Genomic DNA, 21,697 nt, shown 5'->3' with positions numbered 1-21,697 from the left:
TATCATATCACCATTTAACTCACCACTTTGGCCTGTGCAGAAAAAGAGTTGGATCTTGGAAAATGACTAGTGAATATCAGGTCCATACCTTAATCAGGTAGTGAGTCCAATTACAGCTGCTATCCCAAATGCAGTATCTTTACTGGAATAAATGAATGTCTCTAGTACTTGTTTTGCAAATATGCTTTCTGCTCCAATATCAAATTGCAAGGACCACGAGAAGTAGTTTTTTTTTTTTTTTTAAACCTGACGAGACCACAGTGTACCTTCAAAGTCTTGCCTTAAAACTTTGTCAATTCTCCCGCTCTGTCATGATATGTAATTCAGGGGCCTTGATCATCAAGATATTCCATAAAACATCACATTGGTCCACTATGCTGATAGCATGGTGACTGGATATCGTAGGAAGTACTTAGGTGCCTTAGTAAGAACAGGAACTTCCCCTTGCCAAGGCTGACATGCATTACTGATAAGTGCCTATCTGTCAAGAACCAGGACCCATACTGAGGCTGCAATATGGTACCATTCTCACAGGTAACAGCCATACAGCTGGTGACAGTTTCATTACATCAGACCTCTTCCATCATAGCGGGGGTAGAAATTCATCTTCACTAGAACAGATGCACATTTTGGATATGGATTGTCTTTTTGTCCATAATACTTCTGTCAGCACCACTATCTGATCTATATACACAGAATGCCTTATCCATCATCATGGTATTTCCTGTAGCATTCCTCCTAATCAAGGAATCAATTTCACAAAGGAAATGCTACAATGAGCTCATGCCCATAAAATTAACATACCCAACAACCAGAAAAGGCTAGTCTAACTGAAAGGAGCAATAGTTCACTGAATATTCAATTACAACAGTTGGGAGACACCATCTTGAAAGGATGTAGTTCTTACAGTAGGTGGCATATGCTTTGAGCCAGAGTATATATGAGTTGAGTGATCAAGGGGTTGAAATGAGAGTGGCTCCTCTCAGGATTGTACTTATCATCCCAGCAACCGCAAGCTGTGCTGGTTTGGAGGTCTTATTTCCTAATGATGCTTCTACCATGGGTCTACTGATACAAGATCTAAGATGAGACTGCCATCTGGCCATTGTGGGATTCTTATGCCACTAAACCAAAAGGTATTACCCTACTGGCTGGAATGATCGATCCTGATTGATCCTGACTACCAAGGGTGAGCTCGTATTACTGGTACACAGTAGAGGCAAGGACTTTGTCTGGAACACAGGGGATTCTCCAGGTGCCCATGTTCTTCCATACCCAATAGTAAAGATTAGTAAGAAACTACAGCAAACAGGACAACTGAACTCAGACCTTTTGGTAATGGACATTTAGGTCACTCCATCAGGTGAAGAACCCTAATCAGTTGAGGTTCTGACCAAGGGCAAAAGAAATATTGACTCAGTAGTGGAAATTCATAAATTTATAGAAACAAGGGCTTTGAGCTTTGAATTCATGTTGTTGCCTGCTCCACCCATTACAGTGAAAACGGAGCTGTACCATATAGTTCTTTGCTAGGTGGTATGTTTTGTCAACAGGGGTTACTGGATGGATTTCTTTTTCTGGGTCTGGGCAAATTCCCATAGTGCCTAGCTCTGGCAGTGCACATAACTTAGCAGTTGAGTATCACTGGTGTGGCACCTCCTACATATGGTTTATCCTGTACCTTCTTGGATGACTTCACAGATTGTACCTCCCCATGGATAGCTTCCCCGGCACCATCTGAGATGGATTTACATCTACTACAAACTTCAACCAGAGGGCCAAGGTTGTATCCTCTCTAAAGATTTCCGGAACTCAGCTTAAGGGAGAACAGATAGTGGCCACTTCTTCTATTTGTTATACCTGTATTCTTCAGTCCTTTACTGCTTTGCAAATTTTTATTTACAGATAATATGCCCTGTAACTCCAATGCATTCTTATAGTTAATACTTTATGTCAAACGTTCCTGTTCATACAGACACCATAATCAAAGACAAAGGCTGAAGAAAATATTGGTTAAAGAAAATCCATTGACCATGAATTAGCATTCAAATAATTTAGAACTAAAAAAAATACCCCACTAATTAAGACAATAGAAAAACAGATAATTCAGTGAGGGGACAAATTAATGTTAGTAACCAAGTAATAATATTCAGTGGTAAGGATACAGAAAAAACTTTTGACACCTTGCTGGTGGGAATTAAGGCAATCTCGGTGTGTTAAAATTTTCCAAGTGGAAACTCTGACGCAGCTTTCCAATTCTGTTTACTCTAGAGAAATATTCATACATAAACTAGGTGGCAGGTACAAAGATATTCTAAGCAAAATTGTTAATAAAAACTAAGAATTGCAACAACCTAACCAGTATAGGTACATAAACTTAACTTGGAATGATTTCCAAATAGTTAAGTGAAAAAAAGTTGAAGGATGTCAAAATAAAAAAACACATTATATATTTTCTCAGGGTACATACTGTTATGTGTATATACTGGGGGGTGGGGAGGGAGGGTTTAAAAACCAAACCAATTCCAGTAACTACCTCTGGGAAGTGGAGGAGGGCAAGCAAGGCAAAGGGACTGGGGATAGTCAAAGCAGACTTATACCTTATCTCTAATAGTTTAAGGGTGGTGGAGTTGGGGGTCAAGAATATGTATCCATGTATAATTTGAACAATTAAGAATTAAGACTTTAAAATCCCCATCTTGAACTGCCAAGATTAAATGAGACTAAATTAAGTTACGATGAAACTGAAAAACTGGACGAAATACATGAAACAGTTTTTAGAATATTGGTCTTTAGGCAAAGGATAGTGATCCTTGAAAGGCAGGAAACTATTGACCTAGCTTACTGTGTTGACCTTCTAAGCCATGAGGCAGGGAAGGGACACCAGGCAGAGCCTACTGGACTTCCTGCTAAAGAGAGATAAAGGCAGCTAGATTTTCCAGGGCAGAGGACGAGGACGGAGAGTCAGAGAAAGAGGAACTTCAGAGACCTGCAGAGGGTGCCCCTCCAATATTCAGCAATATTATTGTTCAGCACATGCACGTGAGGCAAACTACCCAATGATGGGGAGAGGTTTAGAAGAAACAGTATTTGGAGCCTACACAAAGCTAGGAATAGACCTGCTTTCACTAGACCAGACTAGAAAGCTTCATATTCCATGGGGCCCTGAATACTAAAGGTCTTGCCTTAGAACTGGGGCAACAATTAGCCCTAGAACAAATGCTGCTCTGCTCTCACCTAACGAAGTTTAAAAGTCCTGAAAAGATCAAACTGTTTTCAAATAACTTATGTCCCAGAACAAAAATAACCAGCACCCAACAGGTTAAAATTTAATTTGGCACATGATAAAAAATTACCAAGCATGCAAAGAAATAGGAAAATGACCCATAATTAGCCGGAAAAAAATCAACAAACTGACCCAGATGTTAGAATTAGCAGACACAGGCATTAAAATTATATTTAAAAACTAAAGAAAAGACTGAATATGTAGAGACATGAAAGATATAAAAACACCCAAAATAAATTTCTAGAAATAAAAAACACATCGGATAACATTAACAGATTAGCCAAAGCATCAGTGAACTCAAAGACAGTAATAATGACAAAAACAGAAAAAGATTTTTAAAAACCTAAACAGTGTATGGGTCAATTTCTAGCAGCCTCCGTATAGAGTTCCCAGCAGAAAGAAGAGGCCAGAAAAAAAACTTTTTGAATAAAGGTTGAAAATTTTCCAAATTTGATGAAAACCACAGACCCAAGAAACTCAACCAAACCTATGCACAGAAACAAAGAAAGCAACAGCACATCATAATCAAATTGCTCAAAACCAGCGATAATGCAAAAAATCTTAAAAGGCAATGGGAGAAAAATGTGCAAAGGAACAAATGACAAAGATGAAAGATTTCTCATAGAACACGATGTGAGAAGACTGTGGACCAACATCATTAAAGTGCTGAGAGCAAAAAACATCAACCTAGAATTCTACATCCAATGAAAACCTTTCAAAAATAAAGGCAGACACACAAAAAGAATTCACTGATACCTGTACCATCATAACTAGAAATGTTAAAGGTTAAAGGACATTCTTTAGGCAGAAGGTAAATACCAGTAGCAAAGTAAAGGAGAGCACAACAAATGCTAATTACATGTGTTAAGTATACAGACTTTTTATCATCTACAAAAACTATTCTGAACTTCATTATCATCAAAACAATTTGTCTCTAGCAACATATTAGGGAGTCTTCAAGCTTGGCACAGAGTTTTATATTTACCAAACTTGACTATATATAAAGCTAACATGAAACCAAAAGGTAATTTCTACAGCAAAATTATTAAGTCCACTCTTCTGGGTTTTAAATCTTATAAAGGAGTATTCTCTCTTCTTAGTCCAACTTCTGTGATCTAATATAGAATATAATCTTGGCCAAAACATGGACCAAGGTTTCACATACCAATATGTGGCTTAGTACTAGCTATTTATATCAAGTACTCTAAACAGAAGCCCAATTTTACTTTACATGCAATCTGAACTAAAAAAGCAATTAACGAACAAGCTTTCAGATTTATAACAAATGTAGTCTCATGAATTTACTTGGTAGAACATAAGTGAGTGATTTCTACTTATTTGTGGAAGATCAACTTGCATGTCACTTGCACAGACATACAAAGCCCTCCCTCCAACTATCATTATTCAAAGGCTCTGTTCTCCACTGATGAATACTATCTACTGGTTTTGGAGAGCAATAAAAATTGGGTAGACAACCTATCCACAGACTGATAAGGTAAATTCACTAGCATTAAGTGAATAATCAAAAAGCAAAAACAAAAACACACTTTGGTTAATAAAGAAGAGCAGATTAATTCAATAAACATGTAGATTTATTTTAAATCAGTTTGATACACGATACAGATTGGTTTTGCAGTTTTTAATGAACTGAAAAAGAAATTTCTAAATACAGCAGTGTCTGCCTGTGCAATATCTTAAGGTAAAATACGGTATTTTGATAGAACTGCATCTGCATGAACAAATCAGATGAAAAATCTGAAAAGGTTTCTATATACCTTCTGGATTAAAAAAACCCAAAAATTATTAATGGCTCCAGATACTAAATTGCTAAAGAAGGCAGGCAAAGGGGAGGCTGTGAGTTCCGTTGTAAGAGCTCTTCTTGCAAAATCTAATGAATTTCATATATTATGATTTTGTTGTTAGAAGCAGTATTCAAAATTACAGAAGATGAGAGGCTTCACCAGCTACATTTCCATGAAAATTGCTATATGTGTTGACATTAATGTGTGACACAGTATCTAGATAAATGTCAATTATGCCATTGTAGCTAATTTTTGCCACTTTGAGAGGAATGGAAATTCTGCATACTTTCAAATGAATCTTGTATCTTACAGCACTCACTAAAAACTAACAGCCATGGCACCATAATAAAATTTTTTGTGAGGTACCTAGAATATTACTACTAATGAAAACACAAAAATGTGAGGTAAACCTACCTTTTCCCCAAAACTTGTGAAGCTAGAGATTTTAAACAATTAAGGCACTTGAAAATATTAGGTGTATGTACAAATGTGCAAGTAAAATAAACTTTAGCTGTACCAGCAAGCAACAAAAAAACAGTAAATCTTCAAGAACCTTTAATTATCTTAATGAAAGGAATTTTGGCTTATGAAATGGACCTAAGCAACTTGTTATTTCTTACTATAAAATATTGAAAACCAAGGACTAAACTCAGCCACTATAGGCTAAAGAAACTAAAACAAACAAAAAACTTTAATGACCTAGGAAAGCAAAAAGCTCATGTTAAACTAATTTAAGCCTCTGAACTAATCCAATGCATCAAAGGCAGGGAGAAGTATCCCTCTAAAACCAAAAAAACTAATGCTTTCTAAGAAAATTAAACAAATAAAAGTATGCATGCTTATTATACTACGGGAATTGAAACTAAGGACAGGAGAGAAGAAAGAGCACAATCTGTTTATCCAGGTCAAATAATCATCATTAAAAATCTACAGTAATATCATCAACCAAAAATCCTCAGATTCTCTGAAATTACACTGGTCACATTTGCTGTCTCAAAATCTAAAATGATTGTCTCATTTAAAGAGTAAATGATTCTAAAAAAACTTATTTCCTTCCTGCCTCATGAAAATTACTTTTCAAGAAAGCTTGGTGGAAACCCTTTAGAGGTACAACAGAGTTAGGATACTTTTTTGAAGTATAGAGGAAAAATAATTAAATCAATTTTATCTCTGTATTTTTTCATAGCCATAAGAAAAATGTTGGGAAGTTCAATATATGAAGGCTTTCGACTTTGTATAACATCCTTTAGCTTAAGTTACTCAGGTCTGAAATAAAGTAGGTTAAGTTTTCAATTAAATATTAACAGCATGGTATCTAAAAGCAGGTTTACTACTGCTCACATCAACAGTTACATCCTCAGACCAATCTTTTTCCTTCTTTAATGTGAAACGACAAATCACAAACATTTTAAGTTACAGTCTACCTTTGAGCCTGTCTTTTAAGGCACTGTTCTTTATTTTCTCAATGATATAAGGTGCTTTACAAGTATTAACAATAACTTGCTATACTTTAATGGTTTGTATCCTTTCCATTCATTTCTTTAAATCTGGAATGTAATTCCCTCGGTGGCATCTTATTTCTAATGTAGAAAAAATTACTGTTATCAAGCACAAAATTTTACTCTAAGGATACAGTTTACTCTAAATATACTAAATTTATAAATTTATTCCACTTTTGAAATGATGGCCAAAACTCTACCTGATTGATGCTCATTTGGCACATTCTTCTCAATTCTGGTCACTAAACTACATCCTGAGTTAGGATGAAAATGCAGCTTTCAGGCTTTACAATGACTAAATTCAAAATGCCAAAAGAGTCATGAGGTTGTCTGCACAGGACAATGTTTTCCATCACTTACAGAGTTACATTTGGCATGTCAAGAAATGAGAACATAATCCCAGAGCAGCAGCCATTAAAAATAAAAGAAGACAGCCACAAGGATTCATGCAGAATATTTTAAATACTCCTGTTGAGCAAAATGATTAACTGATTTTTCTTCAAGGATGATGCTCCAAAATATCCTATATGTATCCTTTGAAAATTTAAAGATCCTGGAATAGCGTCTTCCATGTGGGGTATCTTGTAAGATGATATTTTGGTTTCAGTGAGTTATACGCCAGTCCTTGTTAATTTAATGGGTCTGTTTACAGAGTGTGGTAGTTTCGTTCTTTTGATTTGCAGAATTTATAGAGAAAGAAAATTACAGCCTGCACACCCAAGACAAGGACAATTCCTCCAATGAAACTGGCTGCATCGAAGGTAGACTTTCGCATAGGTTGTGACGTTGGAGTTAAAGTGGTATTAGTTGTACCTGTTAAGTTAGAAGAAATACCAGTAAGTCTCATGATCCCCCATCATAATTTCAAGACACACCTGAGCTTCTATTTTGCCATGTTACATTCTATAAAGTATTTCCTCTTGACTCAAGTCTTTACAGCTAAAATTTATCCCTAATTGAGAAAGACAATTATTTATCAATCCCATTCTTTATTCCACCCAGTGATATCAAGTGGTCAATGCTGCTATACAACTTCAAATACAGAAAAATACTGCTATACAACTTCAAATACAGAAAAATATTTGCTATACAATGCTGCTATACAACTTCAAATACAGAAAAATAACAGAAAAAGACTCTCCTGGTATATAAATTGTGCCCTAGGAACATGTGAAGCACTTTTAAAATTTGCAATTACTTCAGACTACATATTTTCATTTAATTGCTAGAATAAACAATATTTGTGTTGAAAATTCATACTTTTGAATTTTACTAAATATATAAGGCAAATTTGGTTGCAATTTTTTAAATTACAAAGATAATCCTAAGTATCTGCAATTTATAATTCCAACAAGCAAAAGAACTTGTTATTAAAGGTATTTTAATCTTACTCTGCAGATTTTACATTATGAGAAAGTATTACCAAGTCATGAGAAAAAAAAAGCACAAAAATTTAAATTCCTTTTCCAGGAGTAAAACATTTCAAGTGGAGCACCATCCACTTCATTAAAAAGCAACTGCATATTTAAAATAAATTTTACTTTTTTCTTAAATAAACTATCAAATTAACACTGGTTCTGGTGACTGTATATAATAAGTTGGAAAGCTTTAAAATTAGTTACAACTGTTATGTACTTCTTGTGAAGACAGAATGGCTTTACTGAAACTGAGAAAAGTAGCACAAGAATGAAGCGAAAAGCATCAAAATTATAAGATTCATCAGAATCAAAGCAACAGTATTTTAAATATGGATAGAGAGAAGGGCTCCTACCTGTGTACCCACTGTATTTTTTAAATGTATTTTAACATTAAGCAGTCATAAAAACATCCTGAGGCATAACATATATTAACATGTAATAGTTAATTTTCACATGCGCTTTCAAGAGTTATAAAGGAATTTAAGAAATGGTAAGAAATATAGCTGAGGTGCACATTTGGTAGTGATCTTGGCTTTTTAGATATTTCTCAGTAAAAAGGATGGCTATATTATCTTCACTCAAATCACCATGGTCTAATACAGCACAAAATCAATCGCTAACAGTAATCAGTACTTAATTTTTAAGTTATAAGAAATTAGATTTCACCTACAAGTTGTACTAAAAGGGTTTTGGAAGAATGTTATCATTTAATTCTAACGTACCATGCCAAATGTGATTACACATTAAAAAACTAAAAGAGGACTCTCAGCAAACCTACCATTATTGCTCTAATAGCCTAATATCTTGGTCCTCTTAATATTTCAGTTCATAACCATTCCTGAATAAAACTGGAAAACGATGACAGAAATAGCAGACAATGGGATACACACATCCTGTCTCACTGTTAAGTTAGAAAATCTCAATTACCTGGTGCAGTAGTTGTAGAAGGGGAAGGTATAGTTGTGGTTTTAGCTGGAACGTAAACGAAATGCATTAAAAATTTTAATTTCTAAACTTCCCAATTATCTATCTTTTTAAAATAATGCTACCAATTTCAACATGCTTTCAATTTTTTAGAGAATAAAGGCCAAACTTCAGTTACTGGTTCACTAACACATCTACACGTCCACAATACTAGCTTTTAAAAATGTATTTTAAAACGTTAGGCAATCATGACATTATATCTATGTTAACATCTATGTGTAAAATCTATGTATACATCTGCATAAAGTTTGTAAAGACACACAGAAGGGCATGAATTAGTGTTTAGGTGAGGGAACTACAGGTTCTTTATAATACTGCTTCTAAGACAAAACTTAAAAAGTCAAGGTAAGAAACAAGTGCAACTCAGTTATTTTCTTATGTAGGTAGCAAAATTTGCTTATCTTCATTATTTCAGGGGATTGGCAAAACTTTTCTCAAAGGAGTAGAAAGTAAATATTTTAGGTTTTGTACACTGTGCAGTGCAAAAGCAGCCAAAGACAACATGCAAATGAATGGGCATGGTTGGTTTCAATAAAATTTTTGTAAGAACAGGTGTCCTGGGGCCATAGTTCCCCCAATTTAGATTAGAAGAGCCCAAGGATAAGTTCTAGTCTACTTTCCTACATGAGCTCAATTATCTAATGATGCCTTTAACGAAATGTGTACTCATGGGAAGGTTAGAGTGAATGCAACATTTTAGGAACAAAAGCACTATATTGAGACTTGTTATATTGACACTACTGATAGATATGTTACAATATGTTAATAACACTGAAGGATATTTTCATATGTTTGTATCCTTTTCTTTCTCACTGCTGTACACATTTACCCATCCCATTCTTGGCTGTACAGTTAGGTCACCTCTCATTTCTCCGTGCTATGAACATCTTACAGAGAAATATCTGATCTCATCAGTCTGATAGAACTGATTCCTATACATAATTCCCAGATTAGAGGGTATGATTATTTTAAGACTTATAATCCTTTTGAAGTTTTTGTTGCTTAGACATGTGTAACCACAAAAAAGTTTGTAAATTAAATATATACCAAATTCTTTTTCAATCTTACAACACTATTAGTAATATTGTCTGACAATGTTAAGGCAAGAAATTAGCAAATGCTATTTGATCCTCATTACCCACCCTCTGAACATGGTTAACTAATTCTTTTTTCTAAATAGGCAAAACATGTACACACTTTTACTTTTCACCAAAGTATTTTATGTTAACAATTTTTCAAAATTGGGCACTACTTAGAAAATGTACCTCCATGGACCTACTGTACGTTCCTTTCATTTAAAAAAAATTCATAAACTGTAAAAGCTGCTATTAGTGATAGAAAATTTAGAAAATACAGTAAAGACATTTAAGTAATCCTATCACTGAGTAACATGTTTCTTCCTGCCAGCCATTTTTCTAGGTATGTATACAACAAAAAATATTGTACCAGAACTACTTAATACTATTTTCTACTATATCATGGACATTTTCCACTTGTTTGACATAAGGTAGTCATTCTATTTTAAGATACTTATAAATATTAAAATCTATGTTTATAATATATTATTTGTACTGGTAGAAGACTTATAATTAACCCCATTGAACACTTTTCTACATAGAAGAGATTTTCTTTGTTGTTTCTTTAACAGTCCCTTAATTTCTCAATTGCTCTCTTTAGCAGTAGCCATGGAAAGAAACCATATAAAGGTTTTTCAACCATAACTGCCACTCGACTGATGCATTTTCAGCAAGCAAGCAAGCAAGCCTCGGCTTTCTTCCACTTTAATGAACCAAAGAGAGAGAAAACAAAAAAGAGACTCATGGTAGTTCACAGGAAAACAAAAGTGAGGACCAAGCAGGACAAATACTTCAAGACTCATGGGGAAGAAATTAAAAGTGGACCCGTAATGGTTTGGGGAAGATCATTTCCCTCTCTATTCCTTTCTGTTCACATAACACCTTCTGGAAATTCATTTTCTCTCAACATCTCTACTTTCATCTACTTTAATACCCTCCTACTAATCAATGACTTCTAATGGGTGCTAAAGATTTATGAGCACACCACTGTGTGCTCTCCAAAGTAAGTTTTGTAGCATTTACAGATTTCCATGGCATAAATATTTCCACTACAGCCTTAATTCAAACTACCAACATGGTATCACTGAACATGCACTTGGAAACAGCTATGTACAACTGGCTAGCAAAAGCTGGTACAAGCTAGCTCACTACTGCTGAAGTCTTTCAAAATGAGTTGTCCTTGTTACAGCACTTCCTCTTAAAAACTACGCCGAAAACACATATGCACAGTTTCTCAGACACCACTTCTCTGGGCTTTCTTACTTCTCTGCCCATCCCTACTCAGTTTCCTCTCCAGTCCTCTTCCTACCCCTTAGACATTATTGTTCCCAAGGGTCCTCAGGCCCTATACTTCTCTCTAAAAGCTGCTCCAGTGGACTGTACTACTGCCTACAATGATTAACCTATCTGTACTTTTATTTATTTTTTAACTTATTTATTTAGGCGAGGCAACGCTTGGTTGACCTCACAAATTGCAAGGACCTTATCAGCTTCCAATCCCTTATTTTTTATTTTTTACACCTACGGCACCTCATCTTCCTATAGGTGATCTCCAAGTACTAACCAGGTCTGACCCTGCTTAGCTTCCAAGATCAGATGGAATCGGGCTTGTTCAGGATGGCATGGTCATAGACAACCTATCTGTACTTTTAGCTAAGAGCTCTCCCATCACCTCAATCATGAAGTCCTATGCCTTCTATTTCTTATGTCTATTTGCATGTATCTGCAATTTTTCCCCTATCAGTCATCTAGTATCACTGTTACAGCTTATCTAACCTCCCTGTATTCACTTGTCTCCTTCCAAACTCCTCTCCACATCATCAGATTAAGTCATTTTATTAACATGCAAGTCTCATCACATGACCTACATACCTCAATCCAACAGAGCAAGGCATACACAAAGGGACTTTCTAATCTAGCTCTTGATTTGTTGATTGGCCAGCTTCATTCTTCCTCACATTGTACTGGACACATCAAATCCAATTCCTTGACCTCATTATACCCTTCACAAGTATTGACCACCCTGCTCCACTTGGGAAACTCTTGTCATATCTTACCAGGGTAATTTCAAGACTCAGTCAACATCTTCAGAGAGTTGTCACCACATATGCCACGCTACTCAATACACACACCTTCCTACAAATCCTGTAACATACTAAGCTTACTTACCTCTTTCGAAGTTACCAATAGGCAAAATGCTGTCTTACTTCTGTCTCTATATCCCTATTATCTGGCCTAGTACTTGTACTGGAATAAATTTTTTTTTTTTTTAATTATTTACTCCCCTTATCAAATTGGTAAAAACTGTTAAAAGGAGGTATTATCTAATGCTATTGAAAGTATGGTGAAAAACTTTTAACTTGTTGATAGGAATGAAAAGAAATCAGTATTCAGAGTCTTAAAATAATCATATCCTCTGACTTAGGAATAATGCTGTTTGAATCAATCCTATCAGAAATGACAGAAAATATTTCCCTATAAGATGTTCTAACCTAACTATTCAATCAAGAGCACGATACATAGTGTGTACAATAATTCTTGCAGTAAAAGGGAAAACAATTCAAACGTGCAGGTACATATTGTCCAATATCATGTTTATTTATTTAAATATATATATATATATATATAAAAGACTAGAAAAACAATTGTTTAAAACATTTTGGTGTACTTCTGGATGATGGGAATTATAGGGAATTTTAATTTTTTTTAGGCTTTTATGTTTCTTGAGGTTTCCACAAAATCCACGAAAAGCAGTTTTCAAACTCAATGTACAAAGCTACAGCAAATCTGCTCAAATTCAATGAATACAAAACACCAAAGCTCTGTGTCACTGTCACAAATAGTACACATAAAGTAATTACTGTGGCCCAAGACTAAATATGCCTACTAATTTTTAAAATTATACTAACAACTTTTAGATATTTGATTACTAAAATGTAACTTTAAGCTTATCGAGAGAGTTTAAAATTCCTAAAAGGAGGAAGAGGAGGAAAAGTCAATTATTTTGTATTACCTGTAGAATTGGTTGGCAATGGAGTGGCAGTGGGCACTATTTAAAAAACAAACACACATATTAAGTCAAAGATGTCTAAAATATCACAATCTATAACACTATTTCCTACACATTATTCCTACCGGCAGTCATTTGAGTGCCACTTAACAATTTTTACATTTTAGTACCACCTGTGAAGGAAACTGACAATTGCTCTGACCCAATATTGGTCTATCCTTCTCGACAAATAGAAGCACCAATTTTCAATGACACATTCCTCATCCCAGCAGAACATTTCTTGGCCTCTCCTGGCAGATAGGTAGCCATGTGTAACTTCTAAGCATATATAAGGTAGATACGGGCCTCTTTCCCTTCCTTTTTCTGCTGGCAGGAAAACCAATTAGATGGCTAAAATATGAGAACTCACCTTGGAGGGTAAGGTCAAAGGCATTTTTGAAGAACAACAGTAAAAACCTAGGCACCTGGGTTCCTAATGGTGGTAGAGCTCTTACTATAGCCCTCCAGACTTCCTTTACATGAAAGCAAAGTAAATCTATTTTTTAATCCACTGTAATCTGAAGTTTTATATCCCTTCACAGTCAAAACTAATTCTAATACATCATCAATGTAGAATTACTTGTTCAGTTTTTCTTTAATGTTTCTTAAAATGTTTTATTTTTGTTTCTAAGCACTATTATGAAATCAGATATGATATAGTTATTTTCTAGCAAACATTAAAATAACTATTCAAATGTTTGTTCATTTACCACCTAAACCATGTTATGGACTCTGAAGAGGGTGTTACTGATCTCATACTAATGAAATTCTCAGTTATAAAGTTCAAGTTGGGATGGAGCAATGCCCACCAAAATTAGATAGTTATAGGTAGTCTTTCAAGGTTACTGACACTCTCCAGAAAAAACTTTTGCTGTATTTAATTATTATCTATGTACGAAATTAGGAGTTTGACTTTCTTATTAAATGATAGTCTTGTTTAAAAAAAAAAAAAAAACAGCTGTTTTTTTTTTAAATAAACTCTGGGGAGTTTATTTCCTGGGCAAAGAGTAAAGTAAAAGTTAAAGAGTAATCAAGTTCCACAAATTAAAGTACAGGAAATGGATGAATACATAGAAGATTCATTTAACCACAGCACAAATTATGCTGGAGACTGTGACAATCACCAGTACCATAACCAAGAAAGTGCCAGAAAAGGCTGTCCAGGCCTATGAAATGCAAAGAAAGAAAGGATCTAAACTACCATGAGTTTCTGGAGGAGTAGGGAAAAGAGTAAAGGAAGCATATATATTTATAGCATTCCACAGTATAGCCAGATCACTAAACCAAGTTTCAAAACACTGTCCTTTTAGCAATTGATATAAATATGCTATTCATATTCAAATTTATAACACGATTAGAATTATGGAAATGCCTCAAACCAGACTGAAATAAGGCTTCCAGAAGCAAGATCTCCCTTCCCCTCTCTGTGGCCACTTTCCCCAACAGCTAATGTGAATACTTACCAGAACAGAAATCTGTGCGGTTCACTACTTGACAACCACTAATTGTTGCATTATGTGAACAGTAGTTTTTATCTGTTATGGAAGAATTAAAAAAGATAAACAGCACCAATTACTCACTTACATTATCTTTGACTTTGTTACTAAGATCCGTAATTGCTTCTAAAAATCAAACTCACGCATAAACACTCCAAAGTCTGTCCACAGACCAATAAAACACTCTGGTATCCTCTTTTTCCCATTGTTTTGGAAATATTACACAGGACCTCTCCAAATAGTATCCTTTTAAAATCCACATGAACATACTAAACAGATAAATCAGAAACACTCAAGAGCTCAGAACTGTGATATGACAATTGTACAAGGAAGACTGCTAGAGTCCTTAACAGGGCTGATTCAAGAAAGTGGTCAGGACCCAATAAAGGCTTAGTAAACAGGGGAGGTGCCCTAATGGCAGCAGTAAGTCCTCTGTTCCAGATATCATCAACAGTCTTCTACATTTTCTAACTCATTTCCAGTTTAGGAAAAAAAGTGCATCTTGCTGCCAGCATTAATTTAATTTTACATAAACATGCTCTTTGAGGCTCAAGCAAATGTGACTGGTTTTCAATGTGAAAATAGTACATAAAAACTGTTCCTGGAGTTATTTCTAAACAGAACTTGTCTCTAACGCCACAGAAATGTACACATAAATCGGATTCATCAAATGAATCTTCGGCTAACGACCATTCAAGAACAACGTCAACATGTGTAGAAATGCTACGTTTTCTAGGATTTGACATTTTAAGCGATCGAGAATTACTGTATTTCATAAATGGAAATACTACTACTAAAAACACAATGCTATAAATAGAATGACGTCATTCATTTCCAAATACTATCGATATACTAGAGTGATGCAAAAATAAAAGCAAGAGATTTCATGGCAAACTTTGGGGGTAAAGTTACTACTGTAATCTGTGAGTTATTTCAGGGTCAACTTTGTAGCCACAAGTGCTGCCAGCAAGTATTCTTGAGGCAAACGGAAAATGGGCTAAAATCGATTTCCTGGATGGACAGACTTAGAGCAAGAGTATGAAGAGCTTTCCGCAAAATATACTACAGTAGGATATTTAATCTCTAAAACTTGTCAACTCTGCCGTACACGGAGGGAGGAGTATACTTTTAAAATCCATTTTATGATCTTAAAAAAAGTGACTCTTATACAATAAAAGTTAATTTAACCCAAATTAAGCCAATACCTTAATTTTAAAAGATTTTTAAATTTTACTAGTGATATTATTTCCAGAACTCAAAATTTTCAATGAAGAATAAAGAAGCGTAACATATAGCTTTGGCTTCTTTATATAAAAAATGATAAATTATTTTACTTATAAGAAAAAAATTCAACTATCTGACATTAAGCAGAATAATTTATGCTGTAATCCCATGGTACTAGCAAAAACCTTACTGGAATTTCAAAGTATCTCCATCTAACTCTTTATCCCTCAAATCAAAGGTAACTTTAAAACTTAACAAAAGCACAGGAATCAACTCTATTCCCACCTCATTCTTCTCCCACATCTAAATATCCAAGAGTTTCATAAGGTCTCTATAATACATCTAGCAGGACATACTGAGGATAAATGCCTCAAACATTTCTCTGGGAGGCAATTTTCAGGGGAAAATTTCACAACTTTCTTTCACAGCTAATATTAGTGTATCTTACAAAGGTCTAAAATCTCTTCCTTTACAACTATTGAGCCTTGATTATCAAGTCTAAGGAATTAAAAGGAGGGGGAAATGGAAGACAAGAAGAGATTTTAGGGGACAGTGTTAAGCAACTGGCACTTTAAAGTATTTGATTTGTAAAATGAATAATACACACTATCCTAAATGTTATACATAATTTTCAAATGTTCAAGAATATCCTGTAGCATATTTTAAAATGTTATAACAAAAGTTTTGCATTCTCAAAACAATCCTAAATTTCTTACCTTCTTTACATTCCATCCAAAAGCAGGCAGCATTATCAATAGCAATGCTAGCATTATTAACACAGGAAACACAGCTGTTGCGGCTTTCACAGGTTTCTAGAGGGTGGGATGTATGCAGTCAATTAATTATTGGCATCTGATTTTGAATTTATATTACTTATCCTTTTTAAACAACAGTAAGCATTATATACAGTACCACCTTACTAATTAAGAGAAATGGTAAAACTTTATAGCTTATCAACAGAGGAATGGGTAAAGAACACGTGTTATACATTTACAACAGAATATTATTCAGCCTTTAAAAAGGGGAAATCCTGTCATAAGCTACAACATGGATGGTCCTTAAAGGCATTATGCTAAGGGAAATCAGCCAGTCACAGAAGGACAAATACTGCATAACTCCACTTATATGAAGTTATCTAAAGGAGTCAAACTCAGCAGCAGAAAGTAGAATGGTGGTTGCCAGGGGCTGGGGGGCAGGGAAATGGAGAACTGCTGTTCAGTGAGTATGAAGTTTCATGTAAGATTAAAAAAAAAGTTCTAGAGATCTTCTGTACATCAATGTGCTTACAGTTAATATTGTAATATACACTTAAAATTTTGTCAAGAAGGTAATTTTCATTTGATTTTTTTTAACCACGCACACAAAAAAATTTTGTTAACTGGCTTACTAAGAAATTCCAATTTTTTTAAATGACTTAGAAGCCAGAAGTCAACTCAAGAAAAAGAAAACACACACACGCTAATGGAAACGCTTAGTACTTCATGGCACCTATCTAAACAACCCCACTCCCCCGTTTTTTTCTTGAGACATTTTTAAAGCATCCTTAAAAAATAAAAATATCGGAAAAAAAGACTGTTATAAGGCCATCAATACACACAGGGAAATCACTGCCCCAAAACATCAGATAAGACACTGAAATTTTTAATAGCAATAAATATGTACTACAGGTTGAACCCAAGCTCCGATGATGCCCATTTTGAAAAACCCCCGAGATTCGTAATTCATAAATGATCTACTCTTTCCAAGGTCCTCCATGAATAGAGAGTAAGGGACAACATATCTGGAGGGGGCTACATTCATGTACACATAATTTAACAAGTTAGCAAAGTCTTTTTTCAATAATTTAAGCCAAATGGTCCAGAAACACACTTCAAAGAAGGCTAATTACAAATAAATGTCTGGACAAACACGTGGACTATAGAATTGGGCTCTATCCATTTTCCTAGAAGCTAGATACTTCCAAAAAACATTTTCATTTACTTTTTCTGTACCTAAAAAAAAAGTTCTGAACTGAGGTATTACACTTCAATACTTTACCATTAGTCAGAGATTTGGAAATATATGGTACCTTGGTGGAAGTGGTAGCAAAGTAGAAATAAGTTCGAGGGTTTATACACAGATGAAAAATGCTAGTTGTTTAAAATCTTTGGTGCTTGATGATGAATGTTTGGATAGCATGGTGAATGGCACTAACAATGAACTAAATTTGCTACCTTTCCGCTTATCAAAGTACTACTTAAATCATTGCCTTCGCATGCATTTAAATTACACAAGCTTCTTAAAAACCATACAAACAACAAAACTACAATTCTGAGAGGAACTGCCAAATAAGCAAGAGACAATACATATTCTGCTCTATCATAAAAAGAGCGCAAGTTAGAATTTCCAGTATTGTACTGTAATTTCCCTTTATTTAAAATTTTTGAATATTATCATTATATCTTTCTGAATCTACCAAATAACATTAAGTTTATTAGGTATTTTATTAAACTTTTATAAAATACAAAAACTAGGAAGGACATTATAAAACAATATGATTAGCGTGAAAAAAAAGCCAAAGTAAAAAACAGCAATTCTGTCACGATGACTGGTTACTTAACTAGAATAACCAATCACAGACTGCAAGTTTCTTCACCTTATTATCTCAAATTTATTCTCCCTTCTTTTTTACATTGTCGCGACATTGCCAATTCTTTAAGATTTAGTGTGTGCCTCAACCAGTTAACTGCGGAGCTTAACAAAAGATGTGTTCCTGATCCGGTTCTAGAAAATCGACAGATCTGAGTTCCAATCCTCGCTTCGCAATCTACTGAACATACGGTCGCGGCAGTTACTTTCTCTATCCATTTCCTAGGTTTCACCACCTTCTAGTTTGCCTAAAATATAAAATACTAAGAGACACGTGCGAAGCTCCGGGTACACAAATGAGCACTTTTTCGTCCTTTGTACATTAGCATGAAACGTAAAGTTTTAATTAAACGCTCAAACCTCAGATATATCCCATATCTGCAAAATTAACGTAATTAAATCTCAGGCGACTTATTTTGTCAGACCCAAGTCTGAGACGCCAGGGAATATTGTCTTCAGTTTCCCTTTCTCTCTTTCGGCAACTTCCGGAGAAGCCTCTCTTCGGAGTACCTGGGTGGACAAACGACTAAGCCCAGAGAGAGGGAGTTCGCTCTCACTGCCAACTCTTGGAGACGCGTCTCCTCGCCCCATAATCGACCCCACTGCCGTCGCCACGGAAGGAAGCCACGTCCCCTCTTTCGAGCCTACGGTGAGGCTAGGGATTACGAGGCACTTTTATAAAGCACTTCTGACGGGGACAGTATGGGGATAAAAACAGGCTAACGGCCACCGAAACTGGCCGCCCCTTCCCACCGGGGTGCACCCCCACCCCGGCCACCTCGCTCCCGGCGCGGCTGGACTCGGACCCGCCGCCATTTTTCCGGAGGGCGGCCCGCCCTGACCCCCAGCGCACCACGGGCAGGGAGGGCAGCTCCGCCGGGCAGGCGGCGAGCGAGCGAGCGCAGGAAGCCGGTTGGGCTAGCGCCCACCTGGTGCTGGAGTGGTGACCGGCAGGAGCGTCGACAGCGTCTGTTCTGTCCTGTTGGTGGGCGCTGAAGTCACGTTCGGGTGCACGGTGGTGTTCGCGGTCAGGGCGGCAGTGCCCTCAACCGCGGTCAGCACACAGAGCGCGGCCAGGCATGCAGCGGCCCAAGGCAGCAGGCGGGAGAGCCCCGACATCTCGAATTCAGCGCTGGTGTTCCGGCGAGAGCTGCGGCGCACAACGCTCGGCCTGTCCCTCTCTAACCCGCGGCGCCGCCTCCGAGACTCCACTCTCCCCGACGCGGGAGTGCGCTGGGGTCACGTGAGGGACCCCTGCCGGGGCTTGAGGGGGCGCCGTGGAGCGGAGGCGGGGCGTGGACGATACCAACTGGAATCCTGCGGGAGGGGGAAAGGGGTATTGAGAGGAAACCAAGGGAGACCGTCCCTCAAAGTGACTGTTGTATAGAAAAGAAACTGGCAAGACACAGGAAACTATTTCATTTCCCCTCAGATTCCCACACAGGATGCATTCGGGCTCTTCTCCTTCCTGCGATAGGGAACGCTCCCACCTGGCTTGCATGAAACAACCTACATGACGTGGCGCGTGGCGTCCCCCAGAGCAACTAGTGAGACTGTAATTCCACCGCCCCACGTGACCTCAGGGCGGGGCCTGCCAGACCCGAGTTCCCCCGGACGGAAGTTGTTTCCACGCGGTGCAATTAGAACCTGGGCCAAGAGTTAAATTTGTGCCGTGCTTCCGCATTCCCAAGGTGTTGCATATGTCCATAAAAGGACCCGCGCTTTTTACCTTGAAAATCGCTTTTGCTGGAAGTAACCCGGTGTTGAAACTCTCCAGGGAAAGGGAGACACCACGTGGTTAAGGTGTTTCTGCTACGCGGTCCACGTACTGAGAGCCGCTGAAACACCGAAAGCAGTCTCCTGCCTTCCATCCACAGCTGCATACTGTCTACCTCCGTCACGCTTTCCTAGCCTGACTTTTCCGAATTTCCTGCTATTTCATCAGCGGTAGCAGCACTCAGTCAATGCCATCACTATAATCATAGAATCAAAGATGATCTGAGTTGGAAATCCATCTGGTCGGTTCCCACCCCCACTTTACAGGTGAAGAAACATTCAGAAAAGTGACTTGACCAAAACACACTGATTGCTTGGTGTCAGGGCTTGATTTTCAAATGTCTGCTAATGTTCTGTAACTGCTCAGGCTTTTAGTAAGGGTGAGCGCCATCTGATGCCCAGTCTCACAGAAACATTCACAAGTGCAGCCATACTTAGATCAAATAGTAAAACTTAGATTATAAAGGCTAAGTATTTAATGTTTTCAGCTATTTGTATTTTCCATGTAATTTTAATTATGCACATCTATCCTAATAAAATAACACGCACAGTAATTATTTTTGTGAGATCTGCTTTGCTATGAAAACACCAAAAAAGATGACTACATAAGTGCTGTTAAACAAGTTTGAGGCCGAAAATTGTCCTGAAAGGGTTTGCTGAGCCATATGCTAACCAGAAAAAGGGCTGGGTCCTGGGACACAGATGAGCCATCAGCAGCAGGGCTTGATGAAGACAAACGTGTCCACCATCGTGGGGTTGACAGGGGCTCTTTTATACAATGAGTTTGGAGCAGAAAGATACAGGTTGTTTTAAGAGAATTTATATTGGCTATGGATGGGGGCGGGTGGTGTCAGGAAAAGATTTAGTCGAGAAAGTTCTGGGATAGGCGAACAGTCGATAGGAAGAAGTATTTGTTCGTTGTGGGCAATTGTCTGGAAAGTTCATGCATAAGCAGGATGCCAACTGGAAGTTGATTAAAAATTTCAATATTTCTTCAAGAATGTGAGCAGTCCTTTGTGGGTTTTGACCTATTGTTAACTGATTTATTTCCCACGTCTCTTTCATCCTCAGGCCTGCAGTAATTTAATTTAAGACATCTCAGAATTTTTCTCATCAGTGCTTCAACCTTTTTTGCCTAAATTTGAAAGCTTTTATAACTCCCCAGATTCTAATCATTGGGGTCTTTCTGTAACCTGATGGCTACGGACGTTTGTTACATTGACTACTAGTTGGAGATTTGTTCAAAAGCAAACAAATGATCTTTGATTGATTCAACCTATGGCCGGAGGCATGAGAGTGCAGCCAAGTAAATAAGTGAGGTCCCATCATCAGCCTTCAAACAGTGAAACGGCTGCTCTTCTCCCAGGAGATCTCTCACACAGTGTTTATTTGGCACATGACCATCTGACACCCAGACCAAATGAAGGCACCAGTCAACTTTTTTTTTTAGGTTAAAAAT

At 36.8% G+C, this 21,697-nt stretch overlaps 1 protein-coding gene and 1 long non-coding RNA gene across 2 annotated transcripts; one reads left to right on the top strand and one right to left on the bottom strand.

The window, feature by feature from the left end:
- Window positions 1-4,856: 4,856 nt before the first annotated feature.
- Window positions 4,857-19,712, bottom strand: CD164 (CD164 molecule). The gene is made up of 6 exons (XM_011364841.2): window positions 19,392-19,712; window positions 16,551-16,646; window positions 14,578-14,649; window positions 13,079-13,114; window positions 8,933-8,977; window positions 4,857-7,400 (listed from the first exon to the last, which is right to left on the bottom strand). Exons 1-6 carry the CDS (start codon window positions 19,579-19,581, stop codon window positions 7,234-7,236), a joined length of 606 nt encoding a protein of 201 aa, XP_011363143.1. The 5' UTR covers window positions 19,582-19,712; the 3' UTR covers window positions 4,857-7,233.
- LOC111742788 lies at window positions 19,026-20,792 on the top strand. Its single transcript, XR_002781475.1, has 2 exons — window positions 19,026-19,111; window positions 19,895-20,792. It is a non-coding gene; the product is annotated as an uncharacterized LOC111742788 (long non-coding RNA).
- Window positions 20,793-21,697: the final 905 nt, after the last annotated feature.

The sequence above is a fragment of the Pteropus vampyrus genome, unplaced genomic scaffold (genome assembly GCF_000151845.1).
Source record: "Pteropus vampyrus isolate Shadow unplaced genomic scaffold, Pvam_2.0 Scaffold101, whole genome shotgun sequence".
In the NCBI taxonomy this organism is placed as follows: domain Eukaryota; kingdom Metazoa; phylum Chordata; class Mammalia; order Chiroptera; family Pteropodidae; genus Pteropus; species Pteropus vampyrus.
This window is presented reverse-complemented; position numbering and strand designations above follow the sequence as displayed.

Coding starts and splice junctions, on each gene's coding strand:
- CD164 (XM_011364841.2), bottom strand. CDS start 19,581: ATGTCGGGGCTCTCCCGCCTGCTGCCTTGGGCCGCTGCATGCCTGGCC. Junction 14,650..16,550: donor TTGGATGGAATGTAAAGAAG/GTAAGAAATTTA, acceptor CTTCCATAACAG/ATAAAAACTACTGTTCACAT. Junction 7,401..8,932: donor TTCTACAACTACTGCACCAG/GTAATTGAGATT, acceptor CTAACTTAACAG/GTACAACTAATACCACTTTA.